Raw genomic sequence first — 18,515 nt, forward strand, 5'->3', positions numbered from 1 at the left:
GCATGTGCACAGTAGCTGGCGATACAGTCTGGCATATATGCCTTGAAGAGGCCTAAACAGTGTTCATGATAAATTTACTGCTTCTAGCCAAGCATATCCATCAAATAGACACGTGCAGACCTATTGAACAGTTAATGGAAACTGAGAACTTTTCCCGCATCGAGAACGTTCTTAAACCCTCTTAAATTATCTTTGGAAGAACGCCTCCAGATATCAGCTAATGGTAGCTCTAAATGAACAAGTAGAAGCTCCTTTAAGTACAGTCCAGTAAGTTTTTCTTGTCCACTTCCTTCTTGCAGCTCGCGTAACAGCCGATTATACACTGTCTATTACTGCATGGCACAAAACTATACAATAAATACAAGGAGGGGAAATTAATTGAGTATCTTAACTTGTTTGGCTGCCCGATGTCCGAAGTTAGAGTTAACTGAATCTCAGACAACTTCCCAGACTTACTGTCAAATCTTGGGCTTTTAAATAGATACTGGGGGGAAAAGAAGGTGGCGCACGTGTATACTGTTCTTTTTCAACGCTTTGATGCAAATTATTTGCAATATATCAATATAATGTGTTAACATTCATAGATTCATTGTTAGACGTTTAGCCGTTATCTAACACGTAACCGATTTAGAAGCTCCGTGTTTAAGACGTGTGTTAGAGGTTTAACTAGCAACTTACTTAAAGTTGACTAACAGTTTAGCAGTAGGTCGTATTCAAAGCGGGTTGGTAATAAGCCAATAAGGGTTTATTCTGCAGAGTTATCTATGATCTCAGCAATGTTATACATAGATTACGATTGATGGCCAGTTGCCTAGCTTCCCTTGTGATGTTACGAAGTCCGGACTTAACGCGGCTCGTTTCGCTAAACCTTTTCCCTGAACTGATCTTATAAATGGCAGAAAGAGGTTATTTTGCGGTCTGTTAGTTTAACACCGTAGTGGCAGTAGCGAGGCGCAGCAATTTCTACTTGGAAAACACGAATATTTCTTCTTGAACGCTCCGTTAGGCATGCTGTATGCATTTTTACAACCTGTTTCCCGGTTGGTTACCTACGCAGCTGTCCTATTTTTGGTAGTACGTCTCGTAACTTGCTTTTGGCTCAGTAACTCGTAGGTTTTCAAAAACTGCTTGATTCAAGACTAGCTTTCAGTGTTCGTAATCAATGTTTAACAACACAGAATGTACATTGGCACCGGTTGGGTTTGCTTTATATGATAAAAACATTTCTTTGAAAGGTCTCGTTGTACTGTGACATACGTTTTTTTCCTCTGAGGACGACTAAATTCTATGAATCAGCAAGCCCGTTCGGTTGGCTTGTTGATGACTTTACATATTTCTACACTTTACCAGGTACATGGGATCTGTGAAAGAGAAGGTAAACAGTCTATGTAGCGTGTGTACGTACAGAAAATTAGTATGGTAGGCTAATTGCTACAGAGATTGTTATCGATTTTACTAACATATCGACTACATTGATTTTTAAACTGGGTAGAAGCTTGATTTTTATATTTCGTTGTGGAACTTTGCTTGCAGAATTTATTGATACGATCGCTACTGTCTGCACAGTCAGTCTGCACAGGTAAGGTCCTATCTCGCTTTAATTTAACATGCTGAAGTTCCAAGTGCCAAAAAATAAGGTTCGAGATATGACGCGTACATCTACAATTATGTGCAACCATACGGATTATTCATTTTAGCTTGAATTGTAACATTTTTTAAGTGTTTTTGTAGGTGTTCTCATTAGGACACTGCCTTATGGTTTGAACCTGTGTAGGATGCAGGTTGCCGCTGTTATCATTTACGCTATTTCAAACGTGGTTGCTTCTGGTCTTGTGTGCATTATCCGGCATCATCTATCTAGGCGAATGAAGCAATTTTACCAACAGCAGAAAAAACGTCTCCTTTGTTTAATGCCCTCGGTATAATATGAAACACGCGACGGAGCGTCAGACTCGCGCAGTTTTCGGGACGGATGTTTATAGGCGTCTACACGTTTCTGATACCCGATGCAGCTACAGCTAACCTATTAAAGCTGAGGATAAGTGTAGTGGTCCTGATTGAAAACCGGCTGCACATACACTTCGTTTCATGGTGAGAGCAAGTATGAAGCGATGCTGAAGTATCCAACGTATAATAAAGTTTAATTTAATTACAATTAATTTTTAACAATTGTGCTGTATTATTGCCATGAGCTTCGTCAAAAGACGAAAGGCACGAGCCGAGCGCTTGCTGACTAGTGGGTTTCAAAGGTGACCCTCTTGACTGTCTCTCTGAAGACACTCTCCTACCTAGGGCACGTTATTGTTACCAACAGGGCCATCAATTCATCAAGCGCTCAAGCAATCAACCAACTGCCAAAAAAACCTTCCTACGCACTGATCCTGCCCTGTAGACTGTCGACCGACAACGAAAGCCTAGCCAGACCACGATTGTGACGCTTCAGGACGCGTTTGTTCCAGACGCAAAGGCTGGCATAACTGCAGCCCCTGCCACCGTGGCTTCTGCATCGGTTGTATACTACAGAACCTGTCTAATCATCATCATTCTGTGCCACCTGCTCTTTTCTCCTGTGGGCAGTTTCGCTTCTCGCTTCGTACTCCGTCTCTTCAATCTTTATCCCACTTTTCCCCGCCTTCGCGTTTTTCTGCTGAAAAAACGGACGGATGAATAAACGGATCGGCCGACGAGACACGGTTCAGTCAGTGAGCGCGCGTTACCGGCCACACACCACACAAAAAAGCGAAAAAAGAAGAAAAAAAAAGGACGATAAAGGGAAAACCCTCCGGGAACCGAAACGACAGCAATTAATTTTATAAGTTAGTGACCCAGAGTGAAATTCCTAAGCAAAGAAAGAGCTAGGTCACCGAAGGCGAAAAAAGCAATAGAGACGACACGAGAAAGTCCGCAGTAAGAGGCGTAGACTCACGGGGTCGTTTACGCTTCTTCAAGAGAAGAAATCAAGTGATGTACAAACGCGAGCTCACGCTGCCTGTAGTGGCCGTCGGCTTAGCAGCGGCGGCTGTTGCCATAGCTCTTTCGGGCACTACCGGCACCGCAAAACGAAACGTTTCTACAAAGCTCCCAACCACAGGGCAATGAAAGCCGAGGCACGCCAAAAACAGCCTCTGCAGGAGGAAAAGGCGGTCGAGCAAAGCCAATGCGCCAATCGACTCATGCCAGCCTTGGATAGTTTAACCCGCCGGCCGAAGGCTACAGCAGAGTGGCCAGTACCGCCGGGGCCGTCAGGCCAGCGCGCCCACCGCAACAGCGAAACGACGAGGTCCCCTTCAACTACAGAGACGAGGACAGCATTTCTGTTTCCCAACTAGCACAAAGCCTGCAGCATATGCTTTCGGCCTCTAACTGCTCCTATTCATTGGTGCTTTTTCCCTCCTTTATCTCATATTCGCCTCCATCTCGCTCGCTCGCTGTGTCTTGAGCCATATCTTTTTCTGTCCTTTCTCGTCTGTGTGTGTAGGCGAAGCGAAACACGTCGTGATAAATAGAGGGCATTTATTATGAGGCAGCAAGGAGAAGGTTAGGAAGCCAGTGGTGGTGCGCGCCGTCAGCCTAAATGTGGACTGGTGGAGTGAGAGCAGCTTTTATTATACAGGATCACACTCAGCCGATTCGACGCCTTCTTATGAGAGCATAAGAACGCGGCCAGCTATCTGTTCACAGATTGGAACATACCGTCAAGAAAAGGAATGGTTGCAAAAGCTCTCTAGAGGGCACAGACATGAAGGCGCAATAACGCCGAAAGAGTTGCTGCTCGTTCAACTTTTAATAGGCGTAGATTGACTTATTTGAGCGTATCGTCATGTGTCCAATGTGTGGGCGGCCGCAGCAGCGTCCTGTTGGCACAAGTTGTTGTACGTAAAATTTAACTGAGACATTTATGAGGAGGAGTTCGGCTAAACGAATGATATTGTCGTCCATACGAAACTGAATAAACTTCGTGAAGTTCATTGACGTGTCCTTTTCGTTCGGGTCATTCGTAGATTACGCTACTATCGCGCTCAAGAGGAAAGATGTCGCTTTGTTTGATAAGCTCCATGCTGTTAAGGCTAGTATTTGCAGCCTAAGGCTTTTTGAAACAAAGGAAAGGAAAGGTATGAAACTGTTTATAATAAGGTAACATAAACTCACATAGCGATATAAAAGTAAATGAATGCACAAAAAAGTCAATACTAACTCGTATAATAACCCTAAAAATGGGGTGATTTTCTGTTATTTCCATCTAATATGCGCGTCCGTTTATAAAATCGATCATTGCTGATATCAAAAGGGCGAAGATACGCCTTAACATCACGCACCCTAACAATATCTCTAAATATGAACATGGCAACAGTGCCAATTGACCACACTATTTTCCGCTTTTTTTTTTACGTTTCATTAACGTCTCTTTTGTCGATTCCTTCTGTACTTTCATTCTTTACAGATGGACGACGCGTCCCGAGATGTTGTCAGCGCCCCAAGAGAAGTTGCAATCATCTCATCTAGTTGAGGTCGCTCGTCGCGTGTCACCATTGCTGTGACACACTGACAACATCTCCCTCGCAAGTTCAACCATCGCTTATCGCATCTTCAGGGTCTCCTACGTGTCGTGGTTCCGCTTACTGTCGAAGTACGTGGTACCTCCGCTGTCAGCCTCCGGGAACGACTATGGAGATTTTATCGACAGCAGCCCCGTTTGTTGCGCTCACAGCCAAGACGACGGTCAACACAATGACGACAGCTGCGACGCAGCTCGTCACTATAGCCAGTACTTCTGTAACGACGACCAATGCTGGTCTGGATAGCGTAGCCAGCAATAGTGCCGGCAGCGGCAGCAATGAATCGGTTCTTATCGTCCTTGACAAGGTCGTCTCGCCGAGTATGTCCAACTATACGGATATCTTACTGCAGACGTCGTCGACGGAACCGAACATCACGATGATCACGTTGAAAGGCGCAATCCTTCTGCTAATTATCCTGTTGACGATTACGGGCAATTTGCTCGTGCTCGTGGCGATCTTCATGAATCCCAACCTGCGCACGACGACGAATTATTTCATTGTCAATCTCGCTATTGCCGATTTAATGCTTGGAGCAAGCGTTCTTCCGTTTTCGGCCACGTTAGAGCTGCTGGATAAGCAATGGTATTTTGGACAGATATTTTGCAACGTCTGGGCGGCAACCGACGTTCTTTGCTGTACTGCAAGCATCAACTCGTTGTGCGTCATCAGTGTCGACCGCTATATCGGCGTGACGCGACCATTGAGCTACTCGAGTATCGTCACGCATCGGCGAGCCGTCACCACGTGCGTTGTGGTGTGGATTCTTTCGTTTATTATCTCAGTTGGCCCGCTATTCGGCTGGCGGGATCCGCCTAGTCCCAACAATCAGTACTCGTGCGAAGTGAACAAAAAAACGGGCTACGTCATTTTTTCGGTGCTATTTTCATTCTATATACCGACTCTCGTCATACTTGTCGTCTACCAACGAATCTACCGAGCGGCTACACGTCAAACGGAGTTTCTCGAAACCGGTGTAAAAATTGTCAAGTCAGGTATGTTCAGGAAGGTCACGATGCACGAAATAGTACGTCTCTGTGTGTCTGAATACGGTGAACACACGCCATAGGTGAATGAGCACACTAGTAGTATAGAGTAAAGCCCCCTCTCTTACTTTTTCTGAAAGTAGCCTCTCTCGACATTGTCATTTTTAACCTTCTTTTTTTTTTATTTTAATTCTATATGTACGGGTCCATTTCAGTGTGCCACATGATCGAAGGGACAAGGTACTTTATACTCAGTATTCACAATCTGATGCCGTGCTAGCTTCAGCGGCAATCACGGATAGTATCACGCTGTGAGAAGACAAGGGTCACGTTCATATTTGTCACTTTTTGCGGTTATACGGCAAGTGCTCCCCGTGTTTTCTTACGCTAACTGAGGAAGGGGGGTCTCTCAAAAATCACGATTCAGGCGTTCTTTGAGAAGCCCTTCGTTTTTTCATTCGTTCGTCTTTATTCATTCGTTTAGCGAAAGCGTCGGAAAGCGGTTTCGGGAAGCCGGGAGTGGCCGGTTGCGCCAGTCAAAGAAACGAAGCCCTCTTTGCTGCCGCCGCCTGTCGCAAGTATAAGCACTTTCTCAACAGAGCAATTTTCCATTCTTTTGGCGTGAGCCATTGTTTCTTCGTCTTTCCTCTCTCTCCATTTTACCGACGGCAGATGCCTTAGAAGTGGCTATTTCCGCCTGCTTGACCATCCGCCTATGTCGTTTACCGGCATGGCATGGGATGGGAGGGATTCGCTTGGCCTCTTTATTAATACGAACGACGCACCTTTAATCTAGTGCGGGTGACACGTACTCTGCGACCGAATACTTTATAGACTTTTCCATGCAGTCTAACAGAGGCGGCAGAAGCTGCACGTGCAAAGAGTACGTAAATCGTTCAGTCTAACGTACAGGACGGGGGATGACAGTTGACGCAGACTTGAGCGGACTATCTAAGATATCTGAATCGACCCCGTTCAGCATTCAGAATACGGATGCGGTATAGTTCATCATATTGGTTGCTCGTGTCTACTCAGCTTTATACTTACATAAGCGATGTAAAATTTAAGGTTAAAAGCAATTTTTTAATACAGTTATCCTTCCGGCTGTCACACGCCCTACGACTAATACATGTATTAGTATATTTATTTAAAAGTATATCGAAAGATCTGATGGAATAAGATGAGAAAATTAGTACTATACATGAACTGAACGAGAAGGGCGTCGAAAGATTACTTCGTAAAGACACGGTTATATAGATATACATATTTTGAAAGAATAACTATAACCTTAACCCAAGAGCTACTAATTAAATGGTTGGTAAATACTAATGCTAAGCGATATGTGTAAAGACGCCTTTTCAGACCTCGCTCACCGCTGGCTGAGAAGTTTACAGTCAATCAAGCTGTGCTCTGAGTATTTACAAAACGAACAATCATCTAATCACCACATTGAACCACCAGTAGCTTCTCTATTATCAGTCAGAGCCAAGTTACAGCGGGCGTGTCACGAGATACTGGAGGAAACCCCTACTTTACATGACAAAAGAATGATATCACTTGATCCTGACGGTAACTCTCCGTGTTCTAAGTTCGCAGTCTCACAGACGCACGCTCATTAAAAGAGACTGCCATATATTTGCGTCTCAGTTTTTATATGTAATTTTTCTATTTATGTCTTCTCGAACTAAATCGATGAAAGGATATGCTTGCCCATTGGTTGCCCGTTTTAAGTCATAGAAAGCGCCATAATCGTACGAACTTAGATCGGTAGAATAAACGAGTTCTTTCTTTTGTTCAATCCGCATTATGGCGTAACGATGAGATATGGTATTGTCACCAAACAACCGATGTGTTTTGATATAATAACCATAAGTCTCTCGAGGAACTTGAAATAGTGGGCTGTATCCATTTTTTTTTTTAATTTTTAGCGAGTAGCGGATATTTCTGATATTTATTATCTAGTAAGATATTACCATTATTTTAGATACGATCCTACTCAAGACTGCCATCGAACTCGAATTTTCTTTAGAACGACACGATTCTCTCGTATAATCCCTTTTGGGTGACGGTAGGGGTCGAAGTAGGCCTCGTCTATAGCTACCCTATGTTCCAGGCGGATTTGTTTTGTTGATTCAAGTTTCTCAAGTTGCATATGGGACACACCACACGCTGGCTCCACTGGCCTCGAGTCAATTCGAGTGGGACCACTTTATACTCAGTTTCCGTGTTTTCAGGATTTAGGCTATAATTCTGTAGCACGTTACGTGTGGCGTAACTGAGTTCTCCGACATAAAGTTCGGCATTCGTGACAAGTTCTCTGAATTGCCGTAATGCGTTTTTGTCTTTTATGTCTCGACTTCTTATCACCACTTTGCTTACCTTCAACGCTACAATCTTCGTTCTTGAAACGTTTGCTTCACTCCCATATTGCGCATTTGTTGCTGTTTTGATCAGTCATCGATAAAGTTCCGTAGTGCTTTGGCATTCGAGGAAGAAAAACTGGAACACCGACCGCCAGTTATCAAAACTAAGATATGTTTTTCTTCTAAAGTCATCTTTAAATTTGTAAACTCAGCCAGTTTTCACTCGGAGGTATTTACCGGTTAGGTTTCATTTGCGCAGTTCAGAAATTATTCAAATAAAAAATCTGCCAGATCCATTTATAAAAGTCTAATATTTTTCCTTCATATGTATATGTGAGATTAGGCACTTTTTAATGCAAGATTCTTCTAGTAATATTGCTTTTTCTTTGCAGAGTTTTCCTTGGTAGGACCAAGCTATGACCATTTTTTACAATGCCGAACAAGAAGCGCGTTTTTGTTCGGATTTTTTTTTGTAAGCGTATCCTTAAATTATCTTGTAAGAAAAAGCTTGCGCTAGTATATATTAAAAAAAAAATGCTCGAGGTACAGTGTAATGATTACACTGTCTTTGTCTTTATAAACGCTCAGGTTATTTATACTCTACTTATTACTTGACGGTTACTGAGGTCGTAAAAGGGAAGAAATTTACTCAGATTCCTCATGTACCTACCGTTTCGATGGCGGTTAACGTCCCTAATAAAGATTAACATTATTCAATCCACTAAACTCGGGAAGCTATAAGGTGATCTTGATCTGAAGCCGAACGTTGTTGCGTGCTTGGACTCATTCCTTTGAAATAATACTTAGTACCAGTAGCGGACGTAAAACTCGAAATATTTGTTTATCTACTCAGATGTTTATGCCTGTGTGTGATTTTTACGCTTTCGTCTCACGTCTTTAGTGCACTTGTTTCTTGATGCATAATAGTATTCTCACACCACTTATCTTTCCGCTATTTGGGCACAATTACAATTCCCATATAAAAAAAATGTACAGAAGATGTAAGCTTCGTAAAGGACTAGAAAGCTCAGTTTGCCTCTCAATGTGGCACGCGTTAGATTTCCAACATTAAAAGATGCCCTAGATCTGTCAATGCTTATTATTTTCAAGTGATAAACATAGATTAATCTATTAAGGTACGTCACGGAATATAAGATTAAGTGTGCCGGCTAAAAGGCAGAAATGCTTGTAGGTGCTCCTGCTTTTACGGCCCTTATATGACTTAGTACTGTATTAGTATGTACACATCTGTGAATAGCCGTCGTGTATACACGAGCGTGGCGGATAAGGTATAGTTTTATGATGATTCTTTATCTATGCAAGAGTCCACTGCAAGATCGACCAGTTCTATCACGTGTTTCGTTCAAACCAAGTTATGTCCTTTACCCCCCATCTGACCTTACCTGTTTTATACGTAACGGATCTAAAACAAGCAACGATAACGCCCATTCCCCAGAAGAAAAGACGAAGAAACGTCTAAGGTTTTTCATGTTCCTAGAATACATTGTTGTGTAAAGGTGGTAGACGGTCAAATTCTTTCTACGCGTTAAAGACAATAGGCGGCACCATTAATTCCAAAGGATATAATTTGTTGGATTACATATCAGGTTAGAAGTGTGGGCTCGAAAACCTGGTTTTTAGTCACTTATTGTTTCTTAGTATAGGCAGCTAAAATCAGGAAATTGCTTCATACAAACGCAGGTTACTCCATTTCATTGTTGAAGGACAGCGAATACCCGGCAGTCGTTTATCGGATCGGGAGTCACAATAAAAGACAGTCTAAATGAATAGCGACTGCAAGATGGACCGTTTCCGTAACTTTGTTTGACTAATAAGCAAAGCGGTATACTTCGTACGGTTGTATTCAGCGGAGGCGTGGCATATCACTTACGGATTTCTTATTTCATTCTGAATATTGGGCTGTGTGCCGTGACACGGCCCGCTCCGGACCCAAGCCACAAAAACGCGAACTTACTCTATAGCACTGTGTTTATAACAGGACGGTGTGTGCTGTAAGAAAGACGTTATTTTCCAAATTACCGAGATCATAAGCCATCGTTAGTCACGCTCTTTAAGGAAAAATCTTTTCGGACTTTAGAGCTCTCTCTCTCTCTCTCTCTCTCTCTCTCTCTCTCGTGTAACGCACGTGTCGTCTAGATGAGGGACACAGCGGGCCATTTAGTGCGATAAACTGGAGCTGGGGGCACTAAATCTCTCACGAGCAGAACAGGAGCTGTTATTACCCGTTCGATGAGTCGTGTTTCTGCAAACCCTCACCCAATACCACTCGAACTTCCACTCACTGGCCTTTCATTAGTAGATTCTACAGGCTTTGAAAGATCCACCCTCTAACAATATAATCGGTGCTTCACGCGGAAGTTGCTAATCATCGCAGAATATTGGCCGCGGTTGTTGAGGGGGGTATTCTCATTGATTCGTCTTCTCTGACGTGCAGGAATTTTGCCCACAGAACATCGATCATGTTTGCATGTTTTTTTTTTATTGCAGTATTTTTGTTTGTGATAGTGGTACAAGATGAGACAATCCGAAATTGTACATATGAATTTGCAAGGAGACTTGACGGTTGCTAGTTTTGCTTTGATTAAGGAAATAGCGTACGATCAATCCTTCTGAGGGCAATAATTAGCTTATAGTTAAATTTGAATACATAAGGGTTGTAGAGATAAAAAAAAATATTTAACTATCGTCATTTTGCTAAACGCACGGCCAGTTGGAAACGGATTTTTTGAGGCTCGACAACTTTCATATTCCAACGGTATATCAGAGAGTTTATTACAAGGCTTTATTATTCGAACTATTGAAATTGAAATTTTTTTTATTTGCTACATTCATTGTTTTGTGAAAAAGTATTTCCGCTATGTCTACTTGCTTCAGTGAAACCATATCCATAGGTGATCTATCCGAAGCACACGACAACAGTGCACTGACTGACCTAAACGCTCAGCAAAGCACCGTCTTACTTTTTCCAACCGAAATAGCCGAACTGCTTATACTGGGTTTGAAATCCTTAGATATTTTCACTGCTGCCGATAACATAGAAGGTAATTTGTCGCCTTAAACAATAGGTACATTGTCATTCTTCGCAGATAGCATACGTCCATTCCTGCTATATAATGCGTCGCCAAATAAATAGTACGTAAACGTCCAATTGCGCAGTAGTCATCAATTTTTTCTCATTGGATAACTCTAAGCTTTACACTGTTTAGGTTACGAAAGGGGACAAATTCTATGCTCAGATTTGAGCAGTGTTTAACAATATAAAGTCACCGGAGCCTCTATGTATAGCGGATTTTTAAAGGGGATTGACTCAATACGGTGTTCATTGCACCCCATTATAACATAACACCCATACAGTATCTTGAATACGATAAAGCCATAGCACTCGCTAATCAGTTGACTAATGACCCAGTATATATATTAGTTTAACGCAAAACCATGCTGTGTGCTGTTTTCCTGTCGTTTCAGGAGCTGGAAGCTCAGAGAGTGGGGAACTGACCTTGCGTGTTCATCAAGGCCACTCAAAGTCCGCCAGTCAACAACGGGAATTTAGAGACGATGGAAACCCTAAGATGGTCACAATGGGACTACAGGGAAGGCTAGCAAAGTTCAAAAGGCAAAAGAAAGCTGCTAAGACCTTAGGAATAGTTGTCGGAGTCTACTTTATATGCTGGTTTCCGTTTTTCTTTATACTACCACTTGGTAAGTATAGCTATAATGCTATGACAACGTTGTGGTAGGCATAAGGCTATAAATATCTAGTTAGCATCAATATTTATTATCGCATTTACATTGTGCACAAGGCGGTTCTCGCTCCAATTGCGACGCAATCTTTTTAGAATCAAATAAAAATAATAAAGTCTCAGCTGAAGTCATTCGTTCGCAAATTTTCATTCATACTGTGGACAATGAATGGTCACCGTTCCAATAGGTCAATGCTCTGCCAGAAAAAGAACCTACCCATGGGTTATGCCTTAGATCGGCCTCAACAGGTCCGATCCACTACAAAAAGACAAAGAACTCACGCCTTCTGATACCTATCAGAATATAATAAACCAACTAGTTATGTTCGCTCAATAGCCATAAATCTGTTCGGACTGCTTTCGTTCACGATACCTTAGCGTTTCCTGTATATGCAACGCCTGCGTTCCAACTGAATTGGTCAACACATGCTTCCTATCATTCATGGTGTTTTCGCTGCCCGAGAAACACTTTTATCCAATGGGTAGACTGTATCCATACGCTTTGTTCTCGCTATATTACCGCCACGCTGGCACGCAGAGCCCTCATGCACCTTCCTTCTACTTCTACTCGTCATATGATTAAAAGAGACCGATCTTCCAACCACGCTTGCTCTGTCGCCGAATTCAATGTGAAAGCGACTTGGATAGTGCAGATATTCCTTTTGCAGCCATAATTATCCCGATTTTACGTGTACATTATTTCGCTAACACCATTGGAGTGGGAATATACCATCGTTTATAGAAGGGTTTTAGCATTCTCGAACGGCGGCGATGTGTCTTTGACAAAACTTGAATTATTTGCAAACAATGCGTCATTCTGCCAAAATGACAACGCTTCTCAATAGATAATACACCAGCTTTGCGCACGACCCGTGTGCAGAGCTGTCGCTAAGAGGGGGGAGTAACGGGATTTGCGCCAATGCAATATCAACAAATGATGCACCGTTTCGTTTAGTGTTGACGAGTGTTGGGCAGATGGCGTTGGCGATGAGAGACAAGACCACAAGAGGAAAGACGTTGCATGGGACCCTTCATGACCTCACTCAGAAGCAAAGCATAGACTGCCATATAGCCTGAAATAAATAACTATACGTTTTTTTTAAAAAAATGTCAAACATTACCTCAGAAAATGAAAGCATTCTAGTTCATTTCTGCTAACGGTTTGAACTCTTGTTAGTCCTACGCGGTTGTTACTACGTTTCACGCACGAAACCTTGGTTTCACCGATGGCCGGTCACTGTTTGTAACTGGGCTACGTGCCACGCAAGGTGAAAGCTTTTTATACCGCGCATCACTGCCTAAAATAAAAATATTGGCTGAAACGACGATTTCATCTGATTAGGTTAGTCAAGCTAATCTGCCACACGCCGTCCGGCTTTTGTTTTAAGGAAAATGCTACAAGATCTACGATTTCTTGCTTCCGTACGCTAGAAGCACCATGATTGCCATATTAACTATACGTAGAGAAAGAGATGCAGTGAAGGAAGCGCCAAATGGACCGTACTTTCTAGCCTCAGTGAAACCCTGCTTAATCACATCAATTCTCCTGACTGGCCATCGCAGTACCTCTATCGTTCGTATTGGTGGTACGGGTAGTCTAATCCAAAGTTACCACTGTTCACTACCACTGAAAACGTGGTTTCGGTTGTTCGCCTGTCTTCCCTGCGGCACTGGCCCACTAAAACTGACAAGGAAAATAGACCCTTTCGTCTATTTAGATTTGGGAGGTTTCCCTTTCTAATCGAACCACTGCTATAGCTACAATATACGGTATCATTGACTGAAACTCCGTTTTTCCCCTTCACAAACTTTCGGGAATCTTTGTCCTTCTATAGAGATGCGAAACACAATGGATTAGTTGTCGCATATTAAGTTTAACTTAAGCAGACGTCCATGTGGGAGGCAAAACTTGCTGGCCGATGCGATGTGCAGTCGAACGGAAGGGAGAAAGTTCTTTGAGGACGCGTTGAAGGATGCGCCGTATAGTCGAACAGTAGAGAAGAAAAAGCAATCATTGCTTGTCTGGAACTACCACATAACAGGGGGGCCATAGTACTTTGACCTGCGCCAATCTACTGTTTATTGTGTTGGGTCTTAGGATTTTGCTTTTCCATTGTTCTATTCTATGATGTTGTTTTAAAACGAAGACCGGCACTATTAGAGCGAATAGTACAGAATGGGCTTTGCTACACAATCGCGAGAGCAGACGCACTGTGTCATAATCTGAAGTATTATCACAATAGTATGACAGTGCCGCTGTGAATGCGATCTTGTCTACTGTTTTTTTGCTTTGTTATACGGTAAGGTCTAACGTAACAACTAACATGCAGGTTGCTTTGCACACAATTCAATCTGGTGAACTCCGCTCCCTGCCCCTCTAAGGTGGTGTACATCTGGTCCATGGTCCTAAGTCTATTTTGTTTTTTTCGTAAAAAGGAAGGCGATGTAGTACAACACCTTTCGAAGTCTTGTTGCCTCTGTTTTGGCCTTCTTTCTCACCATCTGCACCAATGCTCAATTGAAACGTAGCCTGAAACTGCCCCATGTATAATGCGTAAAACCTTGTCTAATATATTCCCGCCGTGTTATAGTGTGCTGTGATAAGCTAGTCATTGAATGCCGAATTGAGACTTATTGGCTTGAAAACTGACTGAGTGATACGGTTGGAATCTATATCGAAACAAGACACGTCTACGTTTGGAGGTAACATGCTATACTTATTTGAAATAATGAGACCTAGACCCTCGAGTAATTTTGGTGGGTTCTAGGTAGTGACAACAATCGGAGCACTTTTTTGAGCGAAGGCAGCCTCAAAATGCCAGCGCATTCCCATTCAAATGAAGATTCTGTAAGTTTGTCCGTCTTGGCAGGTTCTCATATCGTTTTAATCTTGGTGGGATATTACATTGTATTCTCAAGATGCATCTCTGGCACACGTAGGCGTCCCTACATCGAACGTCTCTTGTGTATAACATACTACCGTTATACGGGAATTATATGCTATCGGGGCCTTATTAGGCACGCGGAAAAGACGAAGTTTCCAAGGGGTTAAAAAACGCTGTTCCCGTGTTGCCTTTATGTTCCGTCTGCCTGTGCCACAAAGTTTGCTTCCTGCTGTTTCGACTGGCTAGCCTCTCCTTTTCTTGGCCCTTCTTTATGTTCTATAACGCTCTCCAGCGGCAGGTACAGATAAAGGGTACAGCCAGTTCATACGAGTGGAAAAAAGAGGCGAAGAGGATTGGCAAACGAGTCGGCTCAGTATCAAGTCTTCGTATTTCTTCATCTATAGCTGCCTTTTTAGACAGTCATGGCAGACAATGTTTTTTTTTCTCCTGGTCGTTTTTGAAGAGCCAGTGAACCGACGCGGAAGTTAGAAGCGGGAGCTCAAACAAAACGGAGAGTCACGCATCGTATTGCAAATAGAGTGCTAAGAATCTTTCTTTTCTTACTATAAGTATATCAAGAAACATGCTCTTTGCCATCGCAAATAAAATAAGAAGGAACGGTTTCGCTTCGGTGCTTCGGCACACCCTAGATATAATCGCGGACTCATAGATGAGTCGATTTTGCCGTAGGAGCACATTCCGTCCACCATTCACAATGCGCTACTACATTTGTCCAAGGCAAGCTGACATCCTTGTGCTTGAAATTATCAACTATGAACGACGCTTCAAGTACACGGAAGCGGTAGGCAGCGTAATGGTCGGGTTCAAATGACCGTGCATCGAAATCGTGGACGTGGATACTCTGGGAGCGGCCCTGCGGTCTCCTTTGACTTTTCTGTCACCATCACGTGCATCGCTGCCCTCGTATTCCCCGCTTGTGTGTAAGTTGGCCTAAAACATTTATTAAGCCTGTAAAGCAATACATAGACAGTAGAGCATTCTTCTGTTAGAAACTGTCTATTGTCACTAATTCGGTGTCTAGTTGCTGACCTGATCTGTATTGGCATTGGCTGCACCGTGTCAGAGGCGGACCTTTGACGAAGCTCTGCTCTCAACGAAATTGGCATGCTAAGTTACACCTGCGCACTAATTCCAGTTGTATACGTGCATAGGATAAACGGAAAGAGCATGAGAAAGATTTTGTACTTGTGTAGATCTCACTTGAAACGTACTAGTTCCATAGCCAATAAAGTGGATTTACCCACATAAGCTTTTTCTGAGATAAGACCTGACCATTACCATGATATGATTGCTCAAAACGGCCACTCGCACCTGATAATTAATTATCAAAAGGCATTTATAGAATCCAAATGAGAACAGTTATTTTTAGCCGAAGCTAGTGGTATAAAAAAGAAAGCAGTAGCTATTTTCAAATGGTATTCCAAATAATATTGCGGATACGTTTGCCTATTTTAGTATGTGTTACAAACGCACCACATGTGCCACATGTGGAGCCGCTTTGACTTAGGCGCCTGCGACAAATTTTTACTGTGATACATTTTTGGAAAGAGGCTTGTTCCCATTATGAAAAGTTGTTTTGTCTCCGTTTGTCACGCGATGCTGTGAGCCGTTAATTGCTTTTCTCTTCAAACAATACGTCCGAGTGGCTCCACCGCTGCTTGGGACCCGTCGTATGTAAAACGCAAATGATCGTCTTTCCACTCGAAATGAGATGCAAACTCGCGAGGGCACGTCGTTCAGTGAAATTTCTGAGCACGTGCAGCTGATCCGGTGTAGAACTAGGACACGTGTGATTCGTTGTATAGATCAATGCCACTCTATTACGTGCCTCAGTCGAATGATAGAGCAGTAGAAATGGACACAGTCTACTTCTAGGGATAACTCCTATAACTCTTCGTATGAAGGTTACATCTAACTACTGCAAAGGCCATAATATTCCGCGATTTTAACACCTAAACCCTTTGCATAACGGTACGTGGAAAGATAGATGTGTCCTGTGGTATCGCTGTGGCTCTGTCTACGTGCATGCCATTTCCGTGACCTGTTATCCCGAGCTGACATATTGAGGATGGCCAGGTAGATCTGGTAGATTGGTGAGGAAAAATGCGATGTTTTGTAGTTTTAATAAAACCAAGTGGTGTTATTTTTCCTAAAATCTATTGTCATCCTTCCCTGACTAAGAATTAATAAAATGAAACGAGATAATTAAATCAACGAACGAATGAACGATAATAATTTATCTATCAGGATTGACTATCGCAATCTGCTTTTACGGCTGTACACTTACTCATAGATTATAGGTATTTAACGGCAAACAACAAAAATACGGCTTATTCTTTCTAAAATGCTTTCTTATTATATCGAGATTTTTACTCATTATGACCAGTATCGTTGCGTACATACGTCCCATGGCGTTTAATAATAACAATATTCATTAAAATGTTTAAACTGGCTGTGTATTTCATTGCCTCGTGGTGATTCCGTTCATCTGTTCATATGCTTATCTTCACTCTGTCTGGCGACAACGGCATTAGTCCGCTTTATCCAGGCGTAATCACTCCTTTTCAATTTTTCTGAATACTGTTCGCATAGGTTGAAATAAAAAGACATCTTCACGCCAGCTCGCCGTTAGTCGGTGCATTCTGGTTCTATCTTATAGTGATATTCTGCCAGTGCGATGGTTTAAAACGACTGCTTCTGCCATCACTACGACTCACCAACCGGACGTATCGATGGAGGAAGTAAACGAGATCGAGTGGGTCGGCGCCCCTCTGCTGAAACACCGGGCTGCGCCTTCGTCATACTTTAAGCCCAAATAAATTCCTTGGTTTTGTAAAACAAACAAGAAGGCCAGAAATTTGCTTCTTTCAAGCGATGCTTTTCGACTTCAGTCGCGGCTGGGAGGTATTGCTTCTGTGCTTGCCTCGTCGTTTCAAAGAAAGATTTGTAATTTTTCGGCGATGTCTAACACCAGTGAAGCTTGAAACGCAGAGGACGCCGGGTAAGGCTAGATTTTTCCCGTTAGTATCGCCCTGATCAGTTCGTGCGTACCATGGCTGCATATTATATTACTTGCCGTTCAAAGGGCTGTTGTCAACATTGGAAGTCGGGCACCAAGTTGCTGAGCAAAGATGAACACGAGTAAAGCAATAAATGGGTTGGCTTGATATAACAACGAAGTTCGTTCCTGTGGAAGCTCTGGGTGCCATATACAAATTTCAACGTGAAGTTCGTGGGAACTACGAATGGCTGAGACGTACGCTATTTTACGAAGCTTGGTGCCGTTTCTGAGATAATTCGTGGAAGGCTGTAATTACAATGGACATACTGATCGCAGCGGTTTTACTTAGGATGCCAGAGTGACGTCAGTAATTAATTGAAGCGGACATTTTTCTAAAACACGTACATAATTTTAGCTAAAGTAAAGATATCATTGATTGTATTGTAAAGTACAAGTCCCCCTTTTTAGCTTGGTTTTTGTGATGTATCTATTTGAAACGAAGCACAGCTTGTAGGTCGCATCCTTTTACTTGTATTAAAGTTTAGTGACAAGCCAACGATTCCGCTGCTGCCATTGTGGCTCATTATTAATATGACTGCGCACCAGCGAATGATTTAGCTTGATTTCTTCCTTTAGCACAAATGATAACTATATACATATAACTTTCTAGTTCTCGATAGAGTTAAAAGAACTTTTATCATCATATCTTTCCAAAATGTTCCGTCTGCCTATCTGAGGCGTTGCCAGATAAATTGAGGCAGAAGATTCCAACAGGTGTTCGTACTCTAGAAACCAATGAAATTTGGCCCTCCTATAAAAGCCTTGAAAGGAGGCCAGAGAAATGTGTGCGATGGTGTCTCGCGGCTCCTTTCGTGGTAAAAAAAATAGTCCTGTTTGCGATTCGAACTGGAATAAAGAATTAACGAAAGAAATATATACATA

The 18,515-nt window shown here is 42.6% G+C and overlaps 1 protein-coding gene across 1 annotated transcript; it reads left to right on the forward strand.

Moving 5' to 3' along the window:
- Window positions 1–847: 847 nt before the first annotated feature.
- LOC111262332 (alpha-1A adrenergic receptor) lies at window positions 848–11,625 on the forward strand (the record flags this gene model as incomplete). The annotated part of the gene is given in 3 exon segments (XM_086969038.1): window positions 848–2,091; window positions 4,442–5,551; window positions 11,392–11,625. Coding segments are annotated over 2 exon segments (1,120 nt in total), but the record flags the coding sequence as incomplete, so codon positions are not given.
- Window positions 11,626–18,515: the final 6,890 nt, after the last annotated feature.

Source organism: Varroa jacobsoni, unplaced genomic scaffold (genome assembly GCF_002532875.2).
Source record: "Varroa jacobsoni isolate VJ856 unplaced genomic scaffold, vjacob_1.0 scaffold_651, whole genome shotgun sequence".
In the NCBI taxonomy this organism is placed as follows: domain Eukaryota; kingdom Metazoa; phylum Arthropoda; class Arachnida; order Mesostigmata; family Varroidae; genus Varroa; species Varroa jacobsoni.